The sequence below is a fragment of the Rattus norvegicus genome, chromosome 10, assembly GCF_036323735.1.
Source record: "Rattus norvegicus strain BN/NHsdMcwi chromosome 10, GRCr8, whole genome shotgun sequence".
NCBI classification, from domain to species: Eukaryota; Metazoa; Chordata; class Mammalia; order Rodentia; family Muridae; genus Rattus; species Rattus norvegicus.
This window is the reverse complement of record NC_086028.1, coordinates 12,030,678-12,055,751: the sequence shown is the minus strand read 5'-3', so window position 1 is coordinate 12,055,751 and position 25,074 is coordinate 12,030,678. Positions and strand designations below refer to the sequence as shown.

The following is a 25,074-nucleotide window of genomic DNA, read 5'->3' as shown; positions in this document are numbered from 1 at the left end:
TGCAAAGGCGTTGGTGGGCGGCAGGGCGGAGGGCCCCAGCTCACTGTGTGTTCCCCACAGCTTTCCCAGAGAGGAGTGTCTAAGTTTATTGTTTTTTTTTTAAATAAAGCCTTCTTTGTTTTTTATTGCACATCATATAAAACAACTTCACTGTATTTAAAACACATAAGGACATTCACAAGCTGTAGAAATCCAAACTTCTGGGTTTTTTCTGGTCCCAGAGTCCACACTGGGTCAAAGAGGCCTAACACAAATGGGCAGAGCCCACAAACATGCTTACTTTGGGGGTCTTCAAAGCTGTACTGGGCCCTACTCACAGTCCTACTTGAAGAATGCTGGTGACAGTGGCAAGTGTCTGGGCAGGCACAGGGCGGAAGAGCACCTATGACAATAGTGGTGCAGGCTGCCCATCCTGTCTGGTCCGCCGTGGTGTGCTTGGCTGTGCTGGACACTGGCAAGAGAAGAGGCTTGGGTCTTGGCCTGGTCAGCTGGTATGGCCCACTGCCTTTCAGGTACACATAGGATGGGGACCCTGCTTGGGCCAAAGGGGGAAAACTAGTGCTGGCTGAGGGGGGAGGGTCTGCTCTGAGACCAAGGGTGACACACACAGTTAGAGTGCAGAAGACTTCTTGTCCTTTACACAGACACAGGTCCACGTCCTACGACATACTGTGGAGGCCTCCCTTACACTAGGTGCTCAGGCCTCTGGCAGGTCTAACTGGGTGGAGGACGGTCATTTCTGATCCTTTTTCTTTCGGCCCGAGGGCTGCCGCCTCTTCTGTCTGAGCTTCTCCTTGCGGGCGGCAGCAGTCGTGAAGGTGACACATTGAGCATCCAGGATGTCCAGCAGCTTGCCCATGGCCACAGGAATGCCGTTCTGCTTCAGCTCAGCCTGCAGCTCAGCCAGCTGCAGAGGCTGGTACATCAGGACCTTCCTGTGCAGGGCAGGCTGCGAGCAGATGTAGCGCCTCACCGCCTCCTCTGTGTCTGGGGCCTGCATCGCTACCTGTGACGCGGTGACGCCATCCTCCTCATCCTTGTCTTCGCCTACAGACTCCAAGGCAGCCCCAAACTCACCAGAGGAGCTGGAAAGAACAATGGTGTTATGTAACACCTTTTTCTCAGCTCCCAAGACCAGGAACCCCTTTGAGGGATGACTTTCCATGGTTCTGTTGGGCCTGACACGTGACAAGACTCCTTGATGGTGCCCTACAGGTCTCTGTGGTTCTTGGTTCCCTGGCCAGGCCAGTCTAGGTGGGATCTGCCTCCCAATCCCACCCAGAAAGCACAGGCATCTAAGGAAACTACGGGGCTCCTCAGGCCTGTGGGGACTCGGAATGAACACGTAAGCCATGTGGGCGTCCTAGAGAACAGAAATCACGTGCTTTCGGACACTGGCCATTAGGCTTCTCTAATGCCCTTTCAGACCCACCATTCACAGGACACACAGTGTGACAGACCCTGCTGCATCCATTACCTCTGAGAGCTAAAGGAGTTGTCGCTGCCATCCACAGAGGTAGCCATGCACTCCTGGGAGGCTGGGAGCTGGGCGTCACCATCAGGGCGTGAAGGCTCCCCAGCTGGTGACCTGCTCGGGTGGGAAATGCTTTCACCGAGCTGCTCCTCCTGATGTTGAAGGCTCTTCCTTTTACTGGGGCCCTTGGATCTTTGAGTCCGGAGACCTGCAGTGGCCTTGAGCTGGGTGTAACTTCCTGACCTTGAAGGGTTGCAGGTCTCAGTGTTCGATGCCTGGCTGCGAGCTACCCCTGGGGGTACCTGGGAGGACTGGATCTCATCCTCAGAGTCTGACTCCAGAGTCTGGTGAGTGTACTGGAAAATCTCCTTCAGTTTTAGAACCATCTGGCGTTTGGGCAGAGCACGGACTCCAAACCTGCATGTGGAAAGAGATGAACATCAACGTCCAGCAGCAAGGCCCTACCACCACACTCTGCTGCAGAGTAACGTGTGGCTTTAGTGGACTCAAGTTTCACAAGCCCGACTTGCTTAGGTGTGCAAAGCTGACCATGTGGCCACATGCCAACCAAGCCTCCTCTGAAGGCTACCCATGCCAGAAATGTCCCCAGTGTCCTGGGACAGTGGGAGCACTGACTTCACCAAGTATCTGAGACTGAGGAGCACCACTGCTCGGGATGTGGCAGTTTTCACATCGTGGTACAAAATTAAGTCTCCTTACTTGGCTGGCACGGCTAGGGCTCCATTCCTACCAGCATGGAGTAACCACAGGAGTCGTCTGTCAGCGCTAGGAGCTCACGGTTGGTAAGGACGTGGAAAAGCCCAGCCACTCAACCCACTCGAGTCTATGCAGAGCAAACTGCAGGAATTCCTCCCCGGGCTAAGGGTCAAGTGCTGGGTCATCCCACTTGCCCGGCCTGGTTCTTCGCAGGAGACCACCTACGAGGAAGTCGGAGTCACTACCAACCTGTCCAGTTCTCTCTTCAGCACTGGGGTCTCCATGATCGAATACCTTGGCATTGGGGTTACAGGCACTTTGGGGGGCAAGTTCTTTCTCTGGTTAGCACCTTCTGGATAAAACACAAGAAGCACATGATTTAGTGTAAGAGGCATGGGTCTGCCACCACCTTTTGCCCCAGAAGTGTCACCATGGAAAAGGAGAGACCCCAATCAACACTGTGCCCAAGGAGACCACCCTCACCACTTGAGCTGTTTCTTCCCATTGGAAGGCAGTGTACAGCAGTTACCAAGAACCACACAGCAGTAATGCCGGTGAACAGGCTCCTGTGTTTTAGCACCACAGCCCAGCACGTGATCTGATCTCCCAGTAAAGCATACCCTGAGGTATGGAGACAGCAGAGACAGCTGGCAGCCCTGAGAACCGCCAAACTCGCTTAGACGTCACAACTCCCTAGACCAACAACAAAGACAGCGTAGGCTGGGGAGGTGCAGGTGAGTGGGGGACCCCCAAGGAGAACCAACACCCACCACTGCCTCCTGGCCGCTGCGTGCACCCTGTGCACACACAGTAAACAAATGAAAGAAGAAAACCAATGTAATGAATAAACCAAGGACAGGGCAAGCATTTCTCCAAAGATACACAAATGGCCACTGAGTCCATAAAAAGGCGCTCAGCATGAACCTTCAGATATCGGAAACACAGTGCAGAACACTTCATAGCCACTAGACTGGAAACGTGACATGTGCTGACAGGAATGGAGGGACTGGAACCTTCACCTTACACACATCTTGGTGGGGACCTAAAATGAAGCAGTATCTTGTGGGGAAGGTGTGGTCGTTTCTCAAATTGTTAACCACAGTTACTGCATGACCCACAATCCTGGACCTAACTATACCATAAGTGAAATGTATGTCTACACAAAGCAGGATTCGTCACAAAACCAAACGTCTACTAATGGATGAATGGACACAGTATTCAGATATAATAAAGAAGCATTTGTGCTGAGTAAAGATGCCAGTTACAAAAGATCACGCAGTGTACATATATCCTCTTAAAAATGCTTGCGGAGGGGGGAGGATCGGTGGCACACAACATTAATCCTAGCACTTGGGAGGCAGAGGCAGGGGATCTCTGAGTTCGAGGCCAGCCTGGCCTACAGAGAGAGTCCCAGGACAGCCAAGGCTGCACAGAGAAACCCTGTCTGGAAAAAACAAACAAAAGATTACTAGAGATGCCAGGTATGGTGTTCAAAACTGAGTTTAGGGAAAGGGATTTCCTCAACTTCTAGGACAGCTTGAGGCAGACAGACAACAAACCATGAGCGGGATAGACCTCACATTTGTAATTCTATAACTTTGGAAGCTGAGACGTGGGGGCTACAATAAATTCATGCCAGCCTGGGACAGAGAGGGACACCCTGCCTCAAAACAACAAAAGCCTTAGAATAAAAAAAAACCAAGACTGATGGGAAGAACGGCTAGCCTGCCCTCTCCTTTTGTCTGCAGAGGCTGGAGACTGCCTCCTGTCAGTTTTCAGGGTTTCCTGAAGCCTGGAAACCTGCCTCAGACTCAGACCAAAGTCTGTGTGAGTCTCAAGTCTCCTGCAGTGGTTCTGAGCCTGGGAACTGGTGCAGAATGCAAATTCTGCATTGTAGGCACCCCTGTGGCAGAAGCAGGGGTGCTAGGGCTCTCAAACCACTGAAGGGTGTCAGCAGCCCGCTGGGGGATTTGGGAAGGAAGCAGCAGGTTGCTGACTTCCACTCCCGTCCAGCAAGGCTGTGACTGCATGATGGACCACATCCACTGTCCTCTCCTCCCGGCCACAGGCAGTGGCTTTTGAGCATTTCGGAAAGACTGGAATGCATGGGAAGTAACGTCCTTCCACCTGAGGTGGGGCCAGGGGTCATGCTCCCCCTCACCTTCCTCATGTGAGCTTTGGGTGCTAGGCGAGTCCACCATGCATGCTAAGTACTCACTGTGCTACACACTGTACACCATCCCATTCTTTAAAACACACAGGCTGATGCAAAAGGTTTAACGTGAACTATGCTCGACCACTGAGTGTTCACGTCACTCGGCAACCTGGCTCTGACTCCTGACCCTGGGGACCTGCAGTCTGTGTTGCAGCACTCTTCAGTCTATGTATGTATTTTATGGCAAGAAACGAGTGACGGTGTGAGTAGCTTCTGTGACCTTCCCATCACATCCTAAGTCTTACGCGACATTCCACCATTGGGTTTTCTCCCCTTCTGGCTACTGTGACTATGTGAGTGGTTATGTGTTTGAACCCGTTTTAGTTACTTTGGGTATGTGAGAACAGGACTTCTGGGCTCTATGAATTACTCCGTGTGAGTGTGATCACGAGGATGCATGGAGAGGCCAGAAGCCAACACTGGATGCTGCTCCTCACTTGTCCTCAGGACAACTTGTCTTCTGAGAACCTAGGGCTTGTTTGACGACTCCTATGCTGGTGGCCAGCAAGCCCAATGGATGGTCCTGTCTTCATCTCGTGTTGGGATCACAACCGTGTGACCAGGTCTAGCTTTTAATGTGGGGTCTGGGATTGGACTTTATGGACTGAACTTCCTCCCTAAACAATTCTCTTGTCTTCCTTTCTTTCTTCTTAGATACAGTTTTGTCATGTCGTGTACTTTAGGTGGACGTAAACTCCTGATATTCCTGCTTCACTGTCCTGTACTGGGATTAGAGATGTGCATCACCCCCACCTAGAGTGACTGTGGCAATTCTATACTTAAATTTTGGGTGGGAAAAGGGTTTCTCTGTGTATCCATGAGTGTCCTAGAATTCACTCCGTAGACGAGGCTGGCCTTGAAGTCACATAGATCTGCCTGCCCCTGCCCCTGCCCCTGCCCCTGCCTCCAGGGTGCTGGGATTAAAGGTGTGTGCCAGGAATCAGCCATTTCTAAAGACAGCAGGGGTTGGCATGGAACTCACTGCTGCTGGTGACCTTGAACTTCTGACCCCTGCCTCTACCCCCTGAGTGCTGGAGTTGTAAGCATGGTCATCACACCCAGGTTTGTATATTTAACCAACTGTGTACAGTGGTGCAGGGATTGAATTTAAGGCCTCGTGTATGCTGGGTAAATGCCACCGAGCCTGCTCTTTAATACATGGCACTTAACTTTTCAAGGAGCTTCACTTTGCCCATTTTAAGGTGACATCTGCAGACAGCGCTCACCTCTGGGTGCTGAGTCAGTGGTCTGGAAGAGGGTTCCCTGACGGAACTTTGAATAGGTGCATTAGTTGAGATCCAGGCAGGCTTAGGAAATGCTGACTTGCAGCTTATATACTTACTAGTATATTCTAGGGAGACAGCCACATCTCCTACTTTATGGGAGAATGGGGGGAGGGGAATCAAAGGGTGGTCTTGCCCAGATGAGCAAATCCTTCAGCTTTCCATCCCAACCTCCACATCCCATCAGTGTAAGCAGTATAGGACAGGCCTCTCTCGGGCCTCACAGTCACTCACTTGGTGTCTCTGGCCTGTCTGGCTTCCGAGTTCTGGCACTCAGCATTTGGGCCACAGGTGGGGCCTCTGGAGAATGTCCTTCCTCCTCATCCCAGTCATCCCACAGAGCCTGGCTAAGGACACTCAGTTTGCTGCTCTCTGGAGAGCCAGCCTGTGAGGACTGCTCTTGAGACTCTCTGAGAGCACCACAGCTTCCTCGGATGGGGGTGGTGCCAAGTCCTGGGGAGTGCCAGCCATCACTCTGTAGAGCCTCCTGGACCTGACTGCCTGGACTGCTTGTGATCAAGGGGCCAGTCCGCTCCAGGTTCAAGTGGTCAATTGGAATTGGTGAAAGAGGCTCATGCCAACAGTAGTCACCCATGGGACCTGGGGGGTCACCATCTAGCACAGGGCTGCTGTTTTCTTGATGGGAAGCCACCTCCTGCTCATCATCACTGTCCCCAACTTCTACCACTTCATCGGCTGCAGGCGGATTTGGTGGGCATGGTCTAGGTGAGGAGGATTTTTGGCACCAGCTGGTAAAATCAGGAACAGGACATGATGGCTGTGAAGAAGAGAGCTTGTGGCGTCTGAGGTAGGGACGGGAAGGGCTTCTGTAAGCCTGTCTTCTGGTGTCTGAGGCTCCTACAGTAACAGGCTGTGTATGTGGCATGATCACAGAGAACTTCTGGGCTGCTTCCAGCACGGGAGGCCTTGGTGTTTGCTGAGCAGTCTCACCTGATGGAGTCCTGATCTTAAGGCTTCTGATCTGGGTCTGAGATGAGCGATCACGACTCTTGCTGGCCCCGGGGGTGGCAGGCACCAGCCAGGAGCTCTCGGTAGCGCTGTCCTCACCCAGGCTGGGTGTCTGGCTGCAGAAGAGCCAGGGGATGTGTCTGTGGCCCGGCGCAGGCCGGTCTCCCAGCTGCCCCTCCTCTTCCTGCTGCAGCCCGGCCTCTCTCTTCGGTGGGCTTGGGAAATGTTCTTGATCTCCCTCTACATCAATGACTGACAACAGGTCAGAGGGCCTGGGGCTAACTTCTGGAATTTTCCCTCCTGGAGAGTCTTTAGAAACGGACTCTGTCTTGATGTGCTCCAGCTCCCACTCCTCATCTGAATCCAGTAAGAGGATGACTTCGCCCTCCTTCTTCACACGGCGCAGAGGATCCTGGGCCCTGGGGCTCAGGGGCTCAGGTACAGACTGCGTCAGGTCAATGGGCGGAGACTTTGCTGGGGAAATCAGAATGCTCCTACTTCTGCGTCCCAATTTGGAGCTGTTTTGTCTGCCTTTGTGGTGGCCTGCTTCTTTCCGTAATGTGAGAATGTTACTGTCCCTCCTCTGCTTAGCTGGTGTAACTGGAGACGGTGAGCTTGGGGACACCACCTTGGAAATGTGTGACTGGGACACTGAGGGTGACAAACTGCTTGTGTGGTATAGGTGAAGCCATGACTGGCTGGGACTGTCACCCACAGAAGACTGTGACGGGAGGCAGCAGGGGTGTGGAGAAGGTGCCTGGGCCATGTTTGCCTGCCTCTCCCTGACGCGGTCACTCTGCTCTTCATGACCAACTGTTACTTGTGACAGTTCCAATGACGCTCTTTGATTTGATGGAAGGAGCTGTTTGCAGTCATGGGCCTGGGCTGGGTGCAAAGGCAAGCATTCTTTCCCTGTCTCTTGGAGGCTGTCAGAAGGGCTGCAGAAGCCAGGGTGGTCAACTGCCTCCTCCAGTGCATCCTGGGCCTCTGCTTTCCCTGCCCAGTCTGGGCACTGGTCCTGCAGTGGAATGGAATCTCCTTCATGTACCTCTTCTCTTTCTAACCCAGACGCCATTTGCTCTGTATTTTCGAGCTGTCTGTCCTTCTGGACACCTGCCAGGGAAGGCTCAGAAACTGGACTGTCCTCCCCGTGCTGGTTAGTGTTCCCATCCGTGGCTGCTGCTCTTTCCCCCTGGAGAAGCTTCCTCTGCGTAGCTGCAAATTCATATATCTCGTCCATTTCCGCCTCATTCACTTTTTCTCTGTCTTCTTCACAGACCTCAGGTTTCAACAGAGTCTCCGCTTCCTCCTCTTCATTCCCCCACACGGACCTCAGGAGCGCTTGGAAGTTCTCTGCTCTGCTCTCACAATCCTCGCTGTGCTCTGGCTGCTCTCCCTCTGAGTCTGCTGTGGCAGGCACTTGTTCACACAGCTCAACGAGGTCACTCACACCAAACCTGCCAGGGGAGACACGGTGTCATCGCTGCTCTACGGAGGACAGGTGCCAGGGCAGAGCTCAGGAAGAGTGTTCCCCTAGTGGCCTTTCCCTTGCCCAGGAACGCACTTGGTCATCCCTCTGGCAGCACCGTGACGCTTTAACTTTGGTGCTGACAGAGTGTCAGGCCCAGCTGGCTTCACAGGACCTGGTAGAGCTACAAAACCAGGCTGCCCGAAACTCACTCAAGCACTGTGCCCGAGGAAAAACACAGCAGACAAAACTGTTGGCAGGCCTGGCTGACCACCTATCGGAAGGCTCTGAAACCCAGGTGATGTATCACAAACCACCATCACTGAGCTTTTCCCGAAAGGCACACGAATGTGCACACCCTGGGATGAGTGAGGAGGAAGGACGCCTAGCTGATGCTGGGTAACTTATGGGGACAATGAAGGGGCTGCATCAGGTGTCTGTCTCAGGGTGCTGACACCATGGGCTACTATCCCACCCAGCTCTCAGCACCCTGCAACCATCCATTCTAGCCAACTATCAGGGAACTGTTCAGGGCTGCTGGTGTACACTTGGGATTAAAAGATGGAAAGACGTTTTGATGGGCTTAGCCCTGACCTTAGGCAGCACAACCGCCTCGTGATGCCAATCCCCCAGTCCATGTCACCAACGTTAACGGCTGTGGAGTGTGTGGACAGTACAGTCCCACCTTAGGGCCAGGGAACGCAGATCAGGAGCCAGGCTGGGAGGCACGTCAGTGTCTGCCGTGTAGAGGTAGTTCAGAAATGCGTGGGCAGCCTCAGAGCTCACGTCACTCAGCAGGACACGCTGGGTCAGATCCCCATCCTCTACAGCAGAGAAGCCTTCCGTATTTACCTAAAGTACAGGAGCAGAGTCTATCTTTAGCTCTCAGACAGCCTGAGATCCTGGGGGGGGGGGGGGGTTGTCCTGGCCAGATTCTGTAGTCTGAACCTTTGTTTACAAAATCATACTGGGCTGCATGTTTAAGGTCAGTTTCCACTTGACTCTAAGCATATCCGACGTGGGTCTGTGGGTTGCATGAGTATAGTGAGAATTTTGGTTTCTTTAAAAACACAGAAATATAAGATGCTTTTGTTTTAATCCCAGGTGTGGGATATGGGGCTGCTTTAGACTGTCCACAGTAGGTGACTATGATTTGCCTACTGCTCTGGCAAGGGCGTGGTTTTTGTGGCGTTTGGACTTCCGAGGACTTCTTAGAGGATATATAAATGCTAGAGCCATGACCGAAGGGGCTGTGGTTTGTCGTGTGTGAAGAGATGGAAAGAAGAAATGAGAGGCTGACAGTGAAGATCAAACCTGCCCCAAGGAACTGCGGTGCCCCAATCAGCAGGAAGTAATCTAATAGTCACCCCCTTCCCCTCTACCCTTTTTCCTCTCCTACCTAGTGTTCAGGGTGTTGCAAGGTAGAAGTGAGGGTGAAAGAAAGAAGAACCCACAAAGCAAATAAAAGCCCAGCCCCACAGGGTACTAGGAGAGATGACTACGGCCCAGTACGATTGCAGATGACATCCTACTGCAGGACTGAAGATAGGACGCTCCTGTGACTGAGCGCTCACTGCACTCCCCCACGGTGGCTGGAGCCTGTAACATGAGACTGAAGCAAGAGCATGCCATCCCAACAGAAGAAGGGAGGGAGGGAGGGAGGGAGGGAGGGAGGGAGGGAGGGAGGGAGGGAGGGAGGGGGATCAGGAGACTCAAAACGATGCAAATACAAATGGAAAGGAGAAAAGAGAAGGGGGGTGGTAGGCGTCCAGCCCCCTGCGTACTTACACACTGAATAAGAAGTGGGCACCGAGCATACAGAACAAACTTGTGGGCATACAGCACCTCTCCGCTGTCAAGCTGAAACTGGACATCACTCAGGTGCGGATTATTGACCATGGCCCCAAAGTCTGTTGCCAATAACCCAAGAGAGAGCTGTAAGAGGAGGAGGAAGAGAGATGTGTGAGCTCCTCCATTGCTGTGCTGACTTCCCATGCAGGGGAGACCATGAGCCAGGACTCAGCTTTCCTCTCGGGACATCCCCAGATGAGGCATGAGGTTATGCCTCTGGGTTATACCGAAGACAAGGACCCAGCATGGCAAATGCTCTTTCCTTCCCAGGCTCTCTATTGCAGTGTTCCCTGGCCTGTGTGAGGGACAGTGGAGGATAAAGATGCCCTCACAGCTCCTAAGCGTTGCATGCACAGGACTCAGGGCCTGAGCTATGCAGGAACCCAATACTTCCAACCTCCATGCAAGAACATCACCAAGATGGCCCCTGCACAGCAGGGTCCTCACGGATACCCATCTTCCAGTGTCATTCATTACCAACACAGTACACTGGATTGGGAGCTAGAGCTCACCCCATAATCCATGCACAGAAGGGGCACAGCGAGTCCTTAGCGATGAAGGAAATCACTAAGAAACGAGCACACAGAGGGAGGCAGTCTCTTGGAAAGGCTCTGCAGACTGGCTGCTGAGGACACCTGAAGTGCCCAAGCACAGCAGTGGCAAAGACGTTGTGACAGTGACCCAAGAAATGAGACAGGAGGCCTGGGACTCTACGCTCCACCACGGGTGTCAAGGCATACATTTGGCAAACACCAGAGCCTGAGCAGAGCCCACAGATCAGCTGTGGCAGATGCCTTTGTACTTACTGCGACACTGTCATCCTTCCTAAGGGTCTTCTGACATGGTAGAACAAATCCCGTCAGTGGAAGGCTGCTAGGTACCAAGTCCAACCCTAAGAGAAGGACTCGTAGATCAGAAGGATGCCATCTCTCAAGCTGGCAGTATCAACCCTGGGTTTGGCTGGACACATGCTATTTAAGGACACCTTTACTTAAGGCAACCCTTTAATTGCTTTTACCCATCTCCTTACAGGGAAGTAGGAAGACTGTAGGACAGACAAACTAGCCTAGGAAGTCTGTCTTGGGCTAAAGTTTAGGGATGATTGTGAAAAGACCGGAATGTTCTGCATCATCCTCTCCTCTGAGGAAGGTACGAGAGCACCTTCATCCATGCTCTCCACTGAGAGGTGCAGAGCCTCCCAGCTGCCCACACTGGAGTTCCTCCTGACCTCACATTGCACAGGGCAGGCCCAACAACCTGCCCAGTGTCCCACCTGTGGGCATGCCCGCACTCCTGGAGCATGGACTAGAGCTCAGCCCCTCGACTGCCAAGTCCACAAGGTCCTGAAGAGCTTGGCCTTCCCTCTGGCTAGAGGACAGCAGCTGGCTCTTGGGGCTGTGGCTCACGGGGAGGCTGCTCTGGGAAGCAGGTGGCCTCTGTGTGCTTGGCTCTTGTTGTTTGGGCAGCTCCAGGGGTAGCTCGGGCTCCTGAAAGAAGTTGAAAAGCTAGTGACTATATGGTTACTGTCACCGACACTACTATACTCTGCAATAGCCACCCTACACATGCACGGCTAGGACAGGCCTACCCCCAAGGGAGGCCAGTCACAACCAGGAGCAGCCTAGGAAAACTCAACTGTGTTGGCAGGTTCTGTAATAGCTCAGGTCCACATGATGCCTCCAAGTGTACGGAAGGGCCACTTAACAGAAGGGTCCCCAGGAACTAGTTGCCCACTTAATGTCATTTAAATGGCCAAGGCTGGTGAATATCAACTTAGGATCACACCTACCAGAGCTGTGTGAAGTGCGTATGCAGGACAAGGGTTCCAAGGCTCTATCTCAGACAGACTTTAAGACTTGTGCCAGGTTGGCTGGGCCTGGACTTTGCATTTTAATTAAGGACTGTGCTGAATTTGGGGACCAAAGTCATTTTCTTAGAAGTGCTAATGAGTTGCCACAGAGAGAATGAGGTACACCAAGAGCCTGTCTCTTCCTCCATAACCTGCTTACTGGACGCCTTCCCCATCAGCCCTGCTGTCTGGTGCATTTCTAGACTACCCAAGCCTGTCCGCTTATGTGCTTGGAGGACACTGCTCACCTTGGGAGGGCACTGGGACACAAGTGGAGGAAGCAGGCCCACTGTGTAGAAGGACTCCTTAACCCAGGCTCCTGTAAGGGCACTGAGTTCCCACAGAAAGCCCCGCCTCCCTTCAGGCTGCCGCACTCGCCAGCTTGCGTGTTCCCGTTCTTCCTTAGAAATCTTGCTGGCAGGAAGTGGTGGGGTACAAGCCAGTTCTGTTTCCTCTGACAGGAGCTGGGCGACACGATCCTCGATCTGTCTACTTGTGGTCTCAGAGTCTTGGGTTACCAACTGTGGGGGACACACCGGGGGTCTCTTCCTGCGACTTTTCTTCTCTACAGATAAACAGAAGTGACTCAGTCAGAAGTAGCTCTGACTGCTTATCCCAGGGGTGGCCATGGTCACTCTCAGCCAGCCACTGGTCGCCAAGCCCTCCCCCGGCCCTGCCTCGGCCACATGTACCTGCTCCTGGCCCCTTCTTCTCAGAATAAGCATTTTCCAGTCTGAGTGGGGGCACAACTGGACAGTGCTCCATCTCAGAACGAGACAGAGCCATGGCCACCAGCAGGTCTTCGGACGGAGCCTCAGGTTTACTGACTTTCCATCTCCTCTGTGGCTCCCTCTTATTGGTGGTTCCTTTCCGTTTCAAATCTCCAACATGGTTGCTGAAACTAAAGGGCAGCCACAGAGAGAGGTCAGTGAGCACCTCTTTTTTGGGGCCTCTTCTATGTTACAGGGAACAATAGGGACAGAACCACAGCAATGAGCCAACAACTTCCCGGGCTTTCCATGCACTGATCTGAGTCCATCCAAACCTAGAAAGTTAGCGCAATGCAGACACTCGAGGGCCTGGCACTTTCTTGGCCATTGGTGTACCTGAATACCTAGATGTGGCCAAACCCTAGTAGTCTATAGCTCCAAGTAGGCTCTCTGTAGCCAACAAGTTCTGCCCACTGAACCTTCAGAACCACTCCTCCCCAACCCCCACAAGGCAGTCCTGGCCACAAAGGATCCTTTTCTTCCTCCAGGAGGACTCCAGCAGCACCTCTATATAAGGCCCAAAAGGCAAGGTCTCCCAGACAACCAGCCGCCCTAAGCTAGCCTGCCTCTGCCTTACAGGTGTGCATGAAGGGCTCTGGCTGGAAAGACAGACCTACTTCCCAGTCAGTCCCAGCAGCTGGACAAATAGGATGTGTGGTAAGAAGCAGCTCCGCGAGCCTGCCCTGCAGCTGTTGTCCTAACCCAGGCTTTCGCCAAAGCGCATGCTCTTTCTCTGCAACACAGGGAAAGCTGGGATATTTTAGTGTCACCCTAACTCAGCTACCCTAAGTGAGAGGGGTGGAGGAGCATGGGGGAGCCAGTCAGCAGCCAGGAGCCATGTGTGAAGGGGAGCGCTGGCATTGCGCCTATGCACGGCAGGGCTGGGGCTGTGAGAAAGCAGGTGAGGAGCAGGGCAGGCAAGAAGGCCCTCAGATCAGGTCATTGTGTGTGCTCTGTCCAGGAAACGCTGACTATTCCAAAGCCCAAAGCCAAGGCATGGTCTCAGTAGAGGAATGTTTAAAGCCCACTTAAAGAAAATTCAAAGTTATTGAGAAAGGGGCTTTCTACTTAACTTTCTGCTCACCAACCTTCTAGAAGAACCGGGTACATGTTTCGCTATTTGGAGCTATTTTTAAAGTATACATGTGAGACAAGTAATAGGTAAAATGTCTATTCAAAGGCCTCATGGCTTCCTGCCCAAACTGCTAGGATGGATGTCCTAATATACACAGACTCCCTGGCTTGAGGAATCTGCTCTGCCCTGTGACCTCGGCTGTGGTTCAGCCCAGCGGCTGATAACCCATGAGAGGTTATCAGGTAGTGATTAGGAGAAACGGCTCCCACACGTCCGCTGCCCAGGCTACCTCTGTTCCCTGGAAAGCTGTGGTCAACTAGTTGTTCCCAGGTCTGGGACAGTGAACAGAGCTGACCCTCTGCTTGCCTGCCTGGCGTCTACATGCTGAGAGCCACTTCCCAGCTTTAGGGGAGTCTCCTGTTTTAATACACAGGCATTAATTTGTGCAATTAAAAATACATTCTTGGGGCTGGAGAGATGGCTCAGTGGTTAAGAGCACTGATTGCTCTTCCAGAGGTCCTGAGTTCAAATCCCAGCAACCACATGGTGGCTCACAACCATCTGTAATGGGATCTGATGCCCTCTTCTGATGTGTCTGAAGACAGCTACAGTGAACTCATATATAATAAATGAATAAATTTAAAAAAATATATATTCTTGGGGGCTGGAGAGATGGCTCAGCGGTTAAGAGCACCCGACTACTCTTCCAGAGGTCCTGAGTTCAAATCCCAGCAACCACATGGTGGCTCACAACCATCTGTAAAGAGATCCAATGCCCTCTTCTGATGTGTCTGAAGACAGCTACAGTGTACTTATATGTAATAAATGAATAAATCTTTAAAAAAAACACATTCTTGAGGGAAAGTAGGGGCGAATATGAAGAAAACACACTGTACAGGATTCTCAAAGAGTAATAGACAGTCCTATAGTTCTGTCCAGTTAATTCTCTCAATGATCTGACGTTGATAGCATGAGAGCGAAGCTGCCCTAAAGCAGAAACACAGAGCACAGCTAAGACAAAAGTGGAGCAGATGCCAAATTCTCGGATCGTCAGAGTGGCCACTGCAGGATCATGGGGCTAGCAACATCACAGAAAGGACTTCAAGGAAGCGCAGCAACTCTCTGGGGGATGGCCGCCTCATGCCAGAATCCCAGAGAGAGCTTGTTCTTACTAACACCATACGAACTGTCTAAGGAGTGTGGAGCGGGGTGGGAACACCATTGCGTGGTCCCCTTCACTGTCTTACCTGGGTACCTGAGGGCTGCTGCCCGCCTCCGGCTGAGCTGTCTGCAGCCTCACAGCCTGAAGCAGGAGCTGAGGGCCTACCTCCATCCTCACTGCGCACCGCTTCAAGTGACTGATTCGGCTCTTGGCGGTGAGGAACTGTTTACCACATATTGGGCAATCAGGGATCTGAGGTGGAGCAGGTCTCAGTGCCTTCTCTGCCTCGTCCAGGCATCTGTAGGAAGTCAGTAAACAGAACCACCTCTCAGGTAACAAGGGCTGTAGCTGTTACCTGATCCACATTGACATGTAAACACGGTCCCCAAAAGCTGACCCCCTCATACCACCCACATGGCTCCTGGCAGTCAGCCTCAGACACTAAATTTAGGTCTGTGTTAGCAAAGGTGGTTAAAGAATAAAGGACAGATCAGCCCAGGCACCTTACAGTCCAGCAACCCACTAAGTATGCGCCACAGGGAAACGAGAGCAGGTGCTCTGACAGGAATCGCACGCTCACAGCAGCTCCACTGCAAACCCACAGTGGAAACCTCAGTCAATGGAGGGAAGAGCAGGCACGTGTTCTATCCACTCCATGGGTTTCATTTTAGTGTGTGGGGGGATGACACACTGACACACAACATACAGATGAGCTCTGGAAAGACGTCCCATGGAGGACGGACACAAAGGACAAATGATGACACAGTTGGGAGGTCGTGGTCTGCAGCAAGAAGGGGTAACAGTGACTTCCAGCAGGTATGATGTTCCCTTTGGAGGGGATGAAAGTAATCCAAAACTGGTGTGGTGACAGGTCCACAGGGCTGAGGCCTGCTGCCCTGTGAGGGACAAGCTCGACCGTGAGGGATCCACCTCAGGGGGCTGTCTGGGGAAGCTGGGTTCACTGATGACACTGAGCTGCTACCACCGTGCAAGACAGCGAGATGCCCGTGGTGCTGGCTGTGTCCTGGTCACTGACAGACAAGGGGACAAGCCTTGCTGCCCCTACCTGTTCACATGTTGCTCCCTCCGAGTCACATTCATTGCTGAGAGGTTTTTCTGACATATTTGACAGAAGAACAAGCCCTTCTCCTCCAGGCTGTCAGGACGTGAGGAAGCTTCCTCCTTTCTAAATTCCTGCTGTAAGGCCAGGGCCATTGCAGCATCGCTGTCTGTGTTGTGAAGCTTGGGTTTATACTCTGTAGAGTGGAGAAGCATCCAAGACCCATGAGGACAGACAGCCTCCACCATCTTGTACCTCTGTCTTGTCTATAGGTCTTGGATCCTGGACACGAGGAACAGCACAGACTAGAACCTAGCCCCGCTCGGCAGGGAGCTCTGAGGACAGTTCCTTCCCCACATCCACATACACACTCATTACCAGGAGAGCTTCTTAAAGGGTGGTCCTCCACCTGTGGAGCCCAGCCTGGGGCTCTGCCTACCTAGGAGTTTAGCCGCCTGTAATGCTGACCTCCTACTGAGTCAGGACAGTGTGAGATGCCTCTGACAGTTAAGAGTCTATTCAGCAGCAGCCCAAAGGACGGAGTGGTTCTGACTCTCTGAACAGACCCTGGCCTCACACAGAATGTGCCCTACGGACTTTCTGACTCATACGTTTAGTCTACAACCCTTGTCATGAGCTCAAAAAAACAGCACAACTTCATTTTGGTGCCTACTTCTTTTGTGGTACTGGAGCTCAAACCCAGGCCTTGTGTGTGTGTGTGTATGTGCACACGTGCGTGTGTGTAGGCCACAGGTTGATACTGGGTGGTGTGATGGTTTATATAGGCTTGGCCCAGGGAGTGGCACTATTAGGCAGTATAGCCTTGTTGGAGTAGGTGTGTCACTGTGGGTGTGAACTTTAATACTCTGTCCTAGCTGCTTGAAAGCCGTATTCTGCTAGCAGCCTTCAGATGACACTGTAGATCTCTCAGCTCCTCCTGCACCATGCCTGCCTGGATGCTGCCATGCTCCTGCCTTGATGATAATGGACTGACCCTCTGAACCTGTAAGCCAGCCCCAGTTAAATGTTGTCCTTTATAAGACTTGCCTTGGACATGGTGTCTGCTCACAGCAGTAAGACCCTAAGACATGTGTCTTCATTGATTGCTCTCCACTTAATTTACCGGGGCCGGGTTTCTTCTGAATCCAGTGCTCATCAATCCAGCCACTATTGCTAGCCAGTTTGCCCCAGGGATCTCCTGTATCTGTCTCCCAAGCCTTGGGGAGATCCTTCATACCTGCTCAGCTTTTGTGTAGGTACTGAGGATCCAACTCCAGTCCAGGGCTTGTGTGGTTCCAGGGAGCCTTTCCCCAAACCCTTCTTTTCCTTTGTACATTTTCATAGGGATGAAGACCCATGCTGCTCATAGGACCCCTGACATTGCACCCTCTGAGCATCCACAGTGCACAGCCCCTGACATTGTACCCTCTAGGCGTCCACAGTACATGACCCCTTTTAAGAATGGTTGCCAAAGGGGCTGGGGATTTAGCTCAGTGGTAGAGCGCTTACCTAGGAAGCGCAAGGCCCTGGGTTCGGTCCCCAGCTCCGAAAAAAAAAAAGAACCAAAAAAAAAAAAAAAAAGAATGGTTGCCAAAATGTTTAGCCCAGAGCAGGTCAGCTTTCACCTTTCCTAATGCTGCAACTCTTTAACACTGTCCCGCACACTGTGGTGACCCCCTACCATAAAATAATTTTGTTATTTCATAACTATAATCTTGCTGCTGCTATGTATCATAATGTAAATGTCTGATCTGCGGGATATCTGTTATGTCTGTCTCTCCACAGTTAGAATTAGTGTGCACCACCATGCCCAGCTGTAGATGCCAGGGACTTGAACTCGAGTCCTTGGCTTGCACAAAACACTTTGCTCACTAAGCAATTTCCTCAGGCCTTACTGTAGTTTAAAAACAAAACACACACACAAACAAAAGCCCAACTCTGTAAAAGCATAACTTGATAATAAGCAGTGTGGGGGCGATAAGAAGGGAGACAGGACAAAAAGGAGCAAGACTGTGTGAGGAAGTCCAGGAGGAAATCAGGATAAAGAGACAGCTGGGTGGGTACGAGTGTGTGGTGCTCCTGCAGAGGACCAGAGTTTGGTTCCCAGGACCCATGTCAAACAGCTCACAACTGCCTGCGGCTCCAGCTCGCAGGGATCCAACACACTCTCCCAGCCTCCATAGGCACCCACACTCCCATGTACACGCCCCACATAGACACGTAATGTACACGTAATAAAAAATAACAGATAAATAGTTTTTATAGGGACACTCCATTCTTTGGCTAGCTCCAAGGAGGTCACCACCTCATTGAGGTAGAGATCAGACAGAAAAGCTGTATACAGAAGTGAAGCCAGCGGCTTCTTCCGCGGCCTTTCCTACACAGTGTACCTTCTCCTCGAAGGCAGAGTGTGCTCACCGTACCGTTTCCCGCCACTATCTCCTGTTGCAGGCTCCTTGGGACACTTTCTCCCGGTGCAGTCTTGAGGGGGGATTCTTCTGAGGTATGTCTCAAGCGCTCAGGGTCCGCTCTCTTGAACTGCTTCATCCGTTGGAGAACCAGCTCCGAGGCTCTGGGCTTGGAGGGGCTTGGCATACCAGTCGTCGTGGAGTCGCCATTGGGAGCATTCTCTGGAGGAAGAAAATATTCACAGCTTCTGTTCTGTAGGTTAGACTCGAATTTCCAAAAGGTCTTATACCCGCCAGTTCAGGTTTGACCTGACTTGTGTGAACAGGACCTGACCATTTCCTCATTGTGGCAATGGGAACACATCAGTGGCGAAGGATACTGGATGCAGTGACTACAGATGAGCTTGTGGTTCATTAGGGGGGATGAAAATGCTCTCAAGTCATGTAGTGGTGGCGGTGGTTGCCCAGCTCTGAATGTACTAAAACCACAAAACTGTGCTTTAAAATTATGTAATGAGCAATATCTCAATAGAGCAATTATTAAAGAAATACTAATGACAAATATTTATCTCTTATGCTTTTGAGACCCATGCTTTAACCTGAGACCCATCTACAGCCCTCAGTGGAGTCCAGGAACCCATGAAGCTACATGCCAACTGTGCAGGTGTGCATGTGTGAGCAGGTGTGCAGGTGTGAGCAGGTGTGCATGTGTGAGCAGGTGTGCATGCGTGAACCAGGGCTTTTGCCAGCTGCAGGAGGGAGCAGGATGCCCAGTACGCCTGTGCAGTGCTGTGGGATCCTTCAGCAGCCTCAGAGGCCCAGGCTTTAACACCACTGAAGAAAGACGCTGCACCCACACTAGAAATGCTCTCTACAGTCAGGAAGAGACGGTGAGGGAAGCTTAGAAACAGAAACCAGGAGCTGCAGAGCACATCTTACACTCAAGTCTGTTTTCAGATCTGTGTGAAGGCTTACGTCAAGCAAGTGGCTGAGCATGCAAAGGGTGTCAGGAACACGTAGTGCACACTCTGAAAGCCTCCTCAACCTAACCAAAGGACTGGCTAGTCCTTTCCAACGTACCTACCTTAAAATTAATTCACACATATACTGAAGACACCATTATTTTTATGCTGACATGACTGCTGTTAACTGCATCAACAGTCACAGAAAGCTATCAGAGGAAACCTCTACACATACTCATTGAACACACACACACAAAGGACTGGGCAAACTATGGTTCTAGGGCTAGGCGTATTTCTGTAAATTGTTTCATTGGCACACGGCTGCCCCATTCCCTTCTGCATCACCTACGGCTGCCATTAGAACAGTTGACGCGCTGTAGCTAGAAGAGATCAGTTCTACGAGTTCCTGAAACTTTCAAAACCTGCAGATCACTTTTTCTAGTCAGTATACCACCTATCTATATGGAACCTGTGTAACCTGTGTGCTTTAACCCTGCTATGCATTAAGATGATATCCAATATAAAGGCTATATAAATAGTGGCTACACTGTGTTCTTAGGGAATGAAAACAAGAAAAACCGTCTGGACATATAAAGTATAGGTTATTTTTTTTCTCAAATGTTTACCTTCTGACAGAGTTGCAACCCCATAATTAAGTAGAGTCAAATGTTGCAACATAAACTATGTGATCTGTAACAACAAAATATTTGCTCTCTGGCCTTTTTTGATGATCTCTCTACATAGCCATGGCTATCCCGAACTCAGTATGTGGATACCAGGCTGCCCTCTAACTCCCAGGGATTCACCTGCCTCCGCCTCCTGATGCTAGCATTAGAGGTGTGCACCACCACACCCAGCTATCTGGCCTTTTTTAGCAGGTTTTCTGAGCCCTGGTTTACAACAGCATACATCAGTTTGGTTCCTTTCTGGAACCAAATCTGGCAGTGGGTCCTGCCTGGTTACCTGTCTGAGTGCTCTGTGGTCTTTCACACAACACAGGCTGATCTGGGGTAGGAGCAAGAACACCTCCCTTTCCATTCACAGGGAGAGCGGGGTCCCCTTCTTGAGATTTGGGTGCCCTTTGCTTTTTAGTCCTAGAGGTCTGGCTGCCTAATCGAGGTTTCTTCTCTGAAGGGCCTTGAAGGGCTTTGCTCCTGGCGACAGCTTGGCTGGCTTCTTTCCGTTTGCCTCTTTCCTGAGTGTGCCCGGAGGCCTTCCGCCTCGTCCTCTCTCCTGATGCTTCTTTGGTCGCATTTTTTTTCACCCTTTGGAAAAAGCTGGCACAGAGTTCTTTGAAATCATCATCTGACTCATCCATCACTTGACCTGTTTTAAGGTTTCGTGTTTGTCTTTAGGGGAGTGAGGACCGGACTGGCAACATGTCCACAGATGCGGCGCTCGTGCGTGAGCCCACTGAGGTTGTACCACACCTCTGGCCTCACTACAGCTGTCTTCTCTCTGATTTACTTGGAGACTTTGCACAATTGCAAACCAAGTACTGTACTCCTCTCCATAATGACTTTCATATCTTTCTTCAATTTGGACCCGTAGTTAAACAACTTGTTTAAAAACTTCCCTCTTTTGTTGTCCAACAGCTGCCTCTGGGATAGAACACATGTGAACTCTGTGATCAGGTGATTCTCCAAGGTCTCCACAGTGATAAAGGACATAGGTTCATCTAACTCTGTATCTGTGGAAAACCAAAAGCATCTAAGTGTAGTTAGACAGCTAATGCTATTTTATGTCATTCTTCCAGGATGTACAGAGGATGTCGTTATGGGGAGAGTCTCCAAATACAGCCTGGTTACAAGTATACTTGTTCCACAGTATATCCCAGTGCAGCACACATGACACGCAAGACATATCACACACCACACACGCATGCACACACACAACCTCCCTATATAACCCAATACATACACACACACACCTCCCTATATAACCCAATACATACATACATACACACACCTCCCTATATGACCCAATACATACATACATACACACACACCTCCCTATATAACCCAATACATACACACACACACCTCCCTATATGACCCAATACATACATACACACACCTCCCTATATAACCCAATACATACATACACACACCTCCCTATATAACCCAATACACACACACATACACACCTCCCTATATAACCTAATACATACATACATACATACACACACCTCCCTATATAACCCAATACGTATATACATATATACACACACACACCTCCCTATATAACCCAGTGGCAGAAATCTATCCATTACAAATATAGCAATACAATAATATTATAAAACTTTCCCCTACTACTTCACATGGGCTCTGTCCCCCTCCTCACTGTGTCGTCGCACATGGTTGTCACAGTGACATCTGCCACAGCTTGTAATCATTTGCAGTGTATAACACTTATTGAATGCTTATGTGTCCAGTGCTATGCTAATTGCTTTTCAAATCTTTAGCTCATTAATCCTTACGCAATCCTATACAATACAGTCTACTGTCACCTTTTCATCACAGTGAGGAATCAGTCACAAGCAGTGTAAAAGGAACCGTTCTGAAGTAGCAGGGTAAAGATTTTAGGCAATGTGGTTCCAGGGTATCAGATTCTATGTTTCTATTCACTGAATTATCTGTTAGTAAAGTTCAGCATATCAGTTAGCTATACATTTATTTACTTTGTATTTTCTTTGGGCTATCTGGTTTCCAACTTACAATAAATGCTAGGCTGTTGACTTCACGAACTGCAAAGTTTGATATAGTGGGAGGAGACTGAAGAGAAATAGTAGCAAGGAGAGGCCTGCAGTGAGAGAGAAGTCGGTTCAGTTCCCAAAGGCCGGGAACATCAGGCAAAAGCAACCTGAATTGTACGGTGCTAGATGTGTACATTTCTACGAGTCCCCACATCTCTCCTGACAATCCAGTCATAAGACTGTCCTCTCCGGTAGATGCTCCACCAATATCTGCTAAACGACATAACGGATTCCACCAGGCTTCCAGCTTCCAGAGAGTAGGGAACTCCTGCCTCCTCAGCGTCCTACTTGCCTACCAGCTCCTAGCAGGCGTCAAGGGAATGAATGGATTAAGGCGGGGTGAACCCTCCCGCTATCCTTACGGGTGCCCACGGAAGAGGACTGGGCCTGCCTGGGGAAATGTTCGACGGCCCTAAAGTCAGACAGAAGGTTCTGATCCCTGGGCTGTCCCTACCTCCCTCCGGGGAGGCGCTGCCCCTGTCTACCGAGCGCAGCTCCTGCCACCCCACCGCGGGCCGGTCAAGATCGAGGGACGTCCGGCAGAGGCTGACAGATAGACGCCTTCCGGCCTCGCAGGAGAGGGGACACCGCGGGAAGTGACAACCCCCACCACTATCACTACCACCGGGCCACTCTAGGCCTACGCCGAGCCCCTCCTACCTCCCGCTCTGCAGCCGCACCTTCTTAACGGAGAGCCGCGGGGCTGCGCTTGCGCCCTGAGGCCTGCGAGCGAAGAATGACGAGTGCGCAGGTGCAGGGTCTGCGCGTGCGCAAAACTATGTACGTGGTCCTAGCGTGGGAAGCGGGATGAGGGTCGCCTTCCGGTGTTCCACAGTGGCTAGGGCGTTTCCGGTCGGTGTGAGGCCGCACGAGCCAGGACTATAATCTGTACGCGGTGATAGCGCTCGCTGCATAAATTCTGTTAAGTGCAGAGGAAGCTTGGGATGAGGGTAGTGATGATCGCTTTTAAAGAAGTGCGGTAACGGGGAATGGCTCATCGGTTAAGAGCAGTGGCTGCTCGTCTGGAGGCCCTGAATTCAATTCCCAGTAACTACATGGTGGCTCACAGCCATCTCCAACTGTAGTCCCATAGGAATCTGATGCCCTCTTCTGGTTTGTACATGTATTTGCAGACATATGCATAAATAAATGGAAAAAAGAAAGTGGCATCCCCTAATGGGATGTGTATGTGTGGAAGAAACGCCAGATTCAGTGAGGACATTGTTCGATAATAGAATTGGGAACTGAGAGTTTGATCAGTCACTGAAAAAACACTGGGATCATTCGAAGGAGTAGACCTGGAGAGACGACCACACGTTTTGTATTCTTAAAGATATAAATTAAGGTAGTTTTGTTTGTTTGTTTGTTTGTGTTTGTTTGTTTGTTTGTTTTAAGCCAAGGATAAGATTTCTAGGGTGCGGCTGGTCCATGCTGAGGCATCCCTTCCCCTGAGCTACCAGACGTATGACGGATATCGTAATAGAGTTTATTTGGAGGCATAGAAAGGGGAATTGAGAAGGGAGTAGAGGCAGAGAAAGGGGGAGGGGAGAGGAAAGCCAGCCAGGAACACATGGAGAAAGAGGGGGAAGGAGGGGAAAGGGAATCAGGGAGAGAAGAGAGTTAAAGAAAGAGGGAAGGGGCAGAGAGAACGAGGGGGGTGGCAAACAATCCCTTTTATAACAAACCAATCCTACGTGGCTTTGCCAGGTAACTTCGGGGCAGAGCCTAGAAAGAAAGCCAACAATTGTGAAATCCTTTTAAAGTGTGTTTCAGTAGATCCTTATCCACAAGACTACCACTGTCATCGATATCAAATTCTAGATCATTTTATAGTTTCAAATAGAAACTGCTTGTTCTTGTTAACAGTCAGCTGTATTCCCCCCCCACCCCCACCCCCTAGCCCCTTGGGAATCCAAGTTTGTGTGTTTTGTGTATTTATATAAATAGGATCATAAAATATGTGGCCTCTTTTGTTTGTCCTGCATGAGTGAATATTTCACTTGTTTTTGTGGCTGAGTAACTTGTCGTAGCATATTCTACACGTGTGAGGAATGTATCTGCTCTGGGGTGACAGGGATGAAGGTTCCTTGCAATCAGAACTCTAGTGTCCAAAAGGCCTTCTGGCAGATGTATTAGGAATGAAAGGAGCTGCTGTGGAGAAAGCACTTACATCAGAACATCCTTTTTCAGATATAAGGGAAGTAGATCTGGTAAGTAAAACATTTTAAAAGGCAGGGTAAAAAGTGTAAGGATGAGGAAAAGAGGGAAGAAAGGAAAGATCTGCTGTTCGTGTTCTCGAGCCCCAAGAGACCAACCAGGAGTCGAATCTGATGTACTCACATGAGGGTTTGTTTTTTTTAAGATTTATTTATTATATATAAGTAAATTGTGACTGTCTTCAGACACACCAGAAGAGGGCATCTGACCTCATTACAGATGGTTGTGAGCCCCCATGTGGTTGCTGGGATTTGAACTCAGGACCTCTGGAAGAGCAGTCAGTGCTCTTAACCACTGAGCCATCTCTCCAGCTCCAAGGGTTTTTATTTTAAACTCTAATTTGGCCCTACTCACTTCCCACTGTGCTGCTGATGCAGCGGGTCAGAGATTTGGTGGAGAAGCCCTAAACCTTTGTTGTGCCAGGAAACATTTGTGAACCTCAAATGACCACCAGGGAGCTAATTCCGATGCAATTGCATTAGCATCTCTTTATTCAAGCTCAAGTTTGGGCACAGCAGGAAGGTGGAGCCCTGAGCCTAATTTTAGGCAAGCATTTATAGAGGCAAGAAGGGGTACCTAGCCTGGGCCACACCTGATTGGGAGGCCATTATGGCCTGTGACATAGTTGGCTGGTACTGGGAGCCAAACCATAAACTTAACTTCTCTTTTCCAACTGATTGGTGGTGGTTAGGAAGTGAAGTGTCGGGCAGGATTGTAACCTGGGGTGTGTAGACTTGTTGGGGGGAATAACCTGGAAACTGGTGCTAGGTACCAAGTGGCCTGTTGGTCAACTTGAGTTCAATCTTAGGTCTGAACCCAAAAGATTTGGTCTCTTGCCT

General features: G+C 50.7%; 1 protein-coding gene across 9 annotated transcripts; it reads right to left on the bottom strand.

Moving 5' to 3' along the window:
• Positions 1-66: 66 nt before the first annotated feature.
• Slx4 (SLX4 structure-specific endonuclease subunit) lies at positions 67-23,621 on the bottom strand. 9 transcript variants are annotated; one of them, XM_063268904.1, is made up of 16 exons: positions 22,699-22,760; positions 21,981-22,065; positions 20,227-20,953; positions 18,317-18,523; positions 15,900-16,089; positions 14,919-15,131; positions 12,519-12,727; positions 12,075-12,391; positions 11,251-11,464; positions 10,784-10,869; positions 9,915-10,061; positions 8,812-8,978; positions 5,924-8,115; positions 2,441-2,543; positions 1,478-1,891; positions 85-1,085 (listed from the first exon to the last, which is right to left on the bottom strand). In XM_063268904.1, the coding sequence occupies exons 3-16, from the start codon at positions 20,579-20,581 to the stop codon at positions 734-736; spliced, it is 5,166 nt and encodes a 1,721-aa protein (XP_063124974.1). In that variant the 5' UTR covers positions 20,582-20,953; positions 21,981-22,065; positions 22,699-22,760; the 3' UTR covers positions 85-733. The 9 variants fall into 9 exon arrangements, with proteins under 9 accessions (NP_001385580.1, XP_063124974.1, XP_063124973.1 ...); XM_063268903.1 differs by having other exon boundaries at positions 22,679-22,741; XM_063268906.1 differs by lacking the exon at positions 22,699-22,760 and adding an exon at positions 22,473-22,666.
• Positions 23,622-25,074: the final 1,453 nt, after the last annotated feature.

Coding starts and splice junctions, on each gene's coding strand:
- Slx4 (XM_063268905.1), bottom strand. CDS start 20,581: ATGGATGAGTCAGATGATGATTTCAAAGAACTCTGTGCCAGCTTTTTC. Junction 12,728..14,918: donor AGCAGCCCTCAGGTACCCAG/GTAAGACAGTGA, acceptor GCTGCCCTTTAG/TTTCAGCAACCATGTTGGAG. Junction 12,392..12,518: donor GAAGAAGGGGCCAGGAGCAG/GTACATGTGGCC, acceptor GTTTATCTGTAG/AGAAGAAAAGTCGCAGGAAG.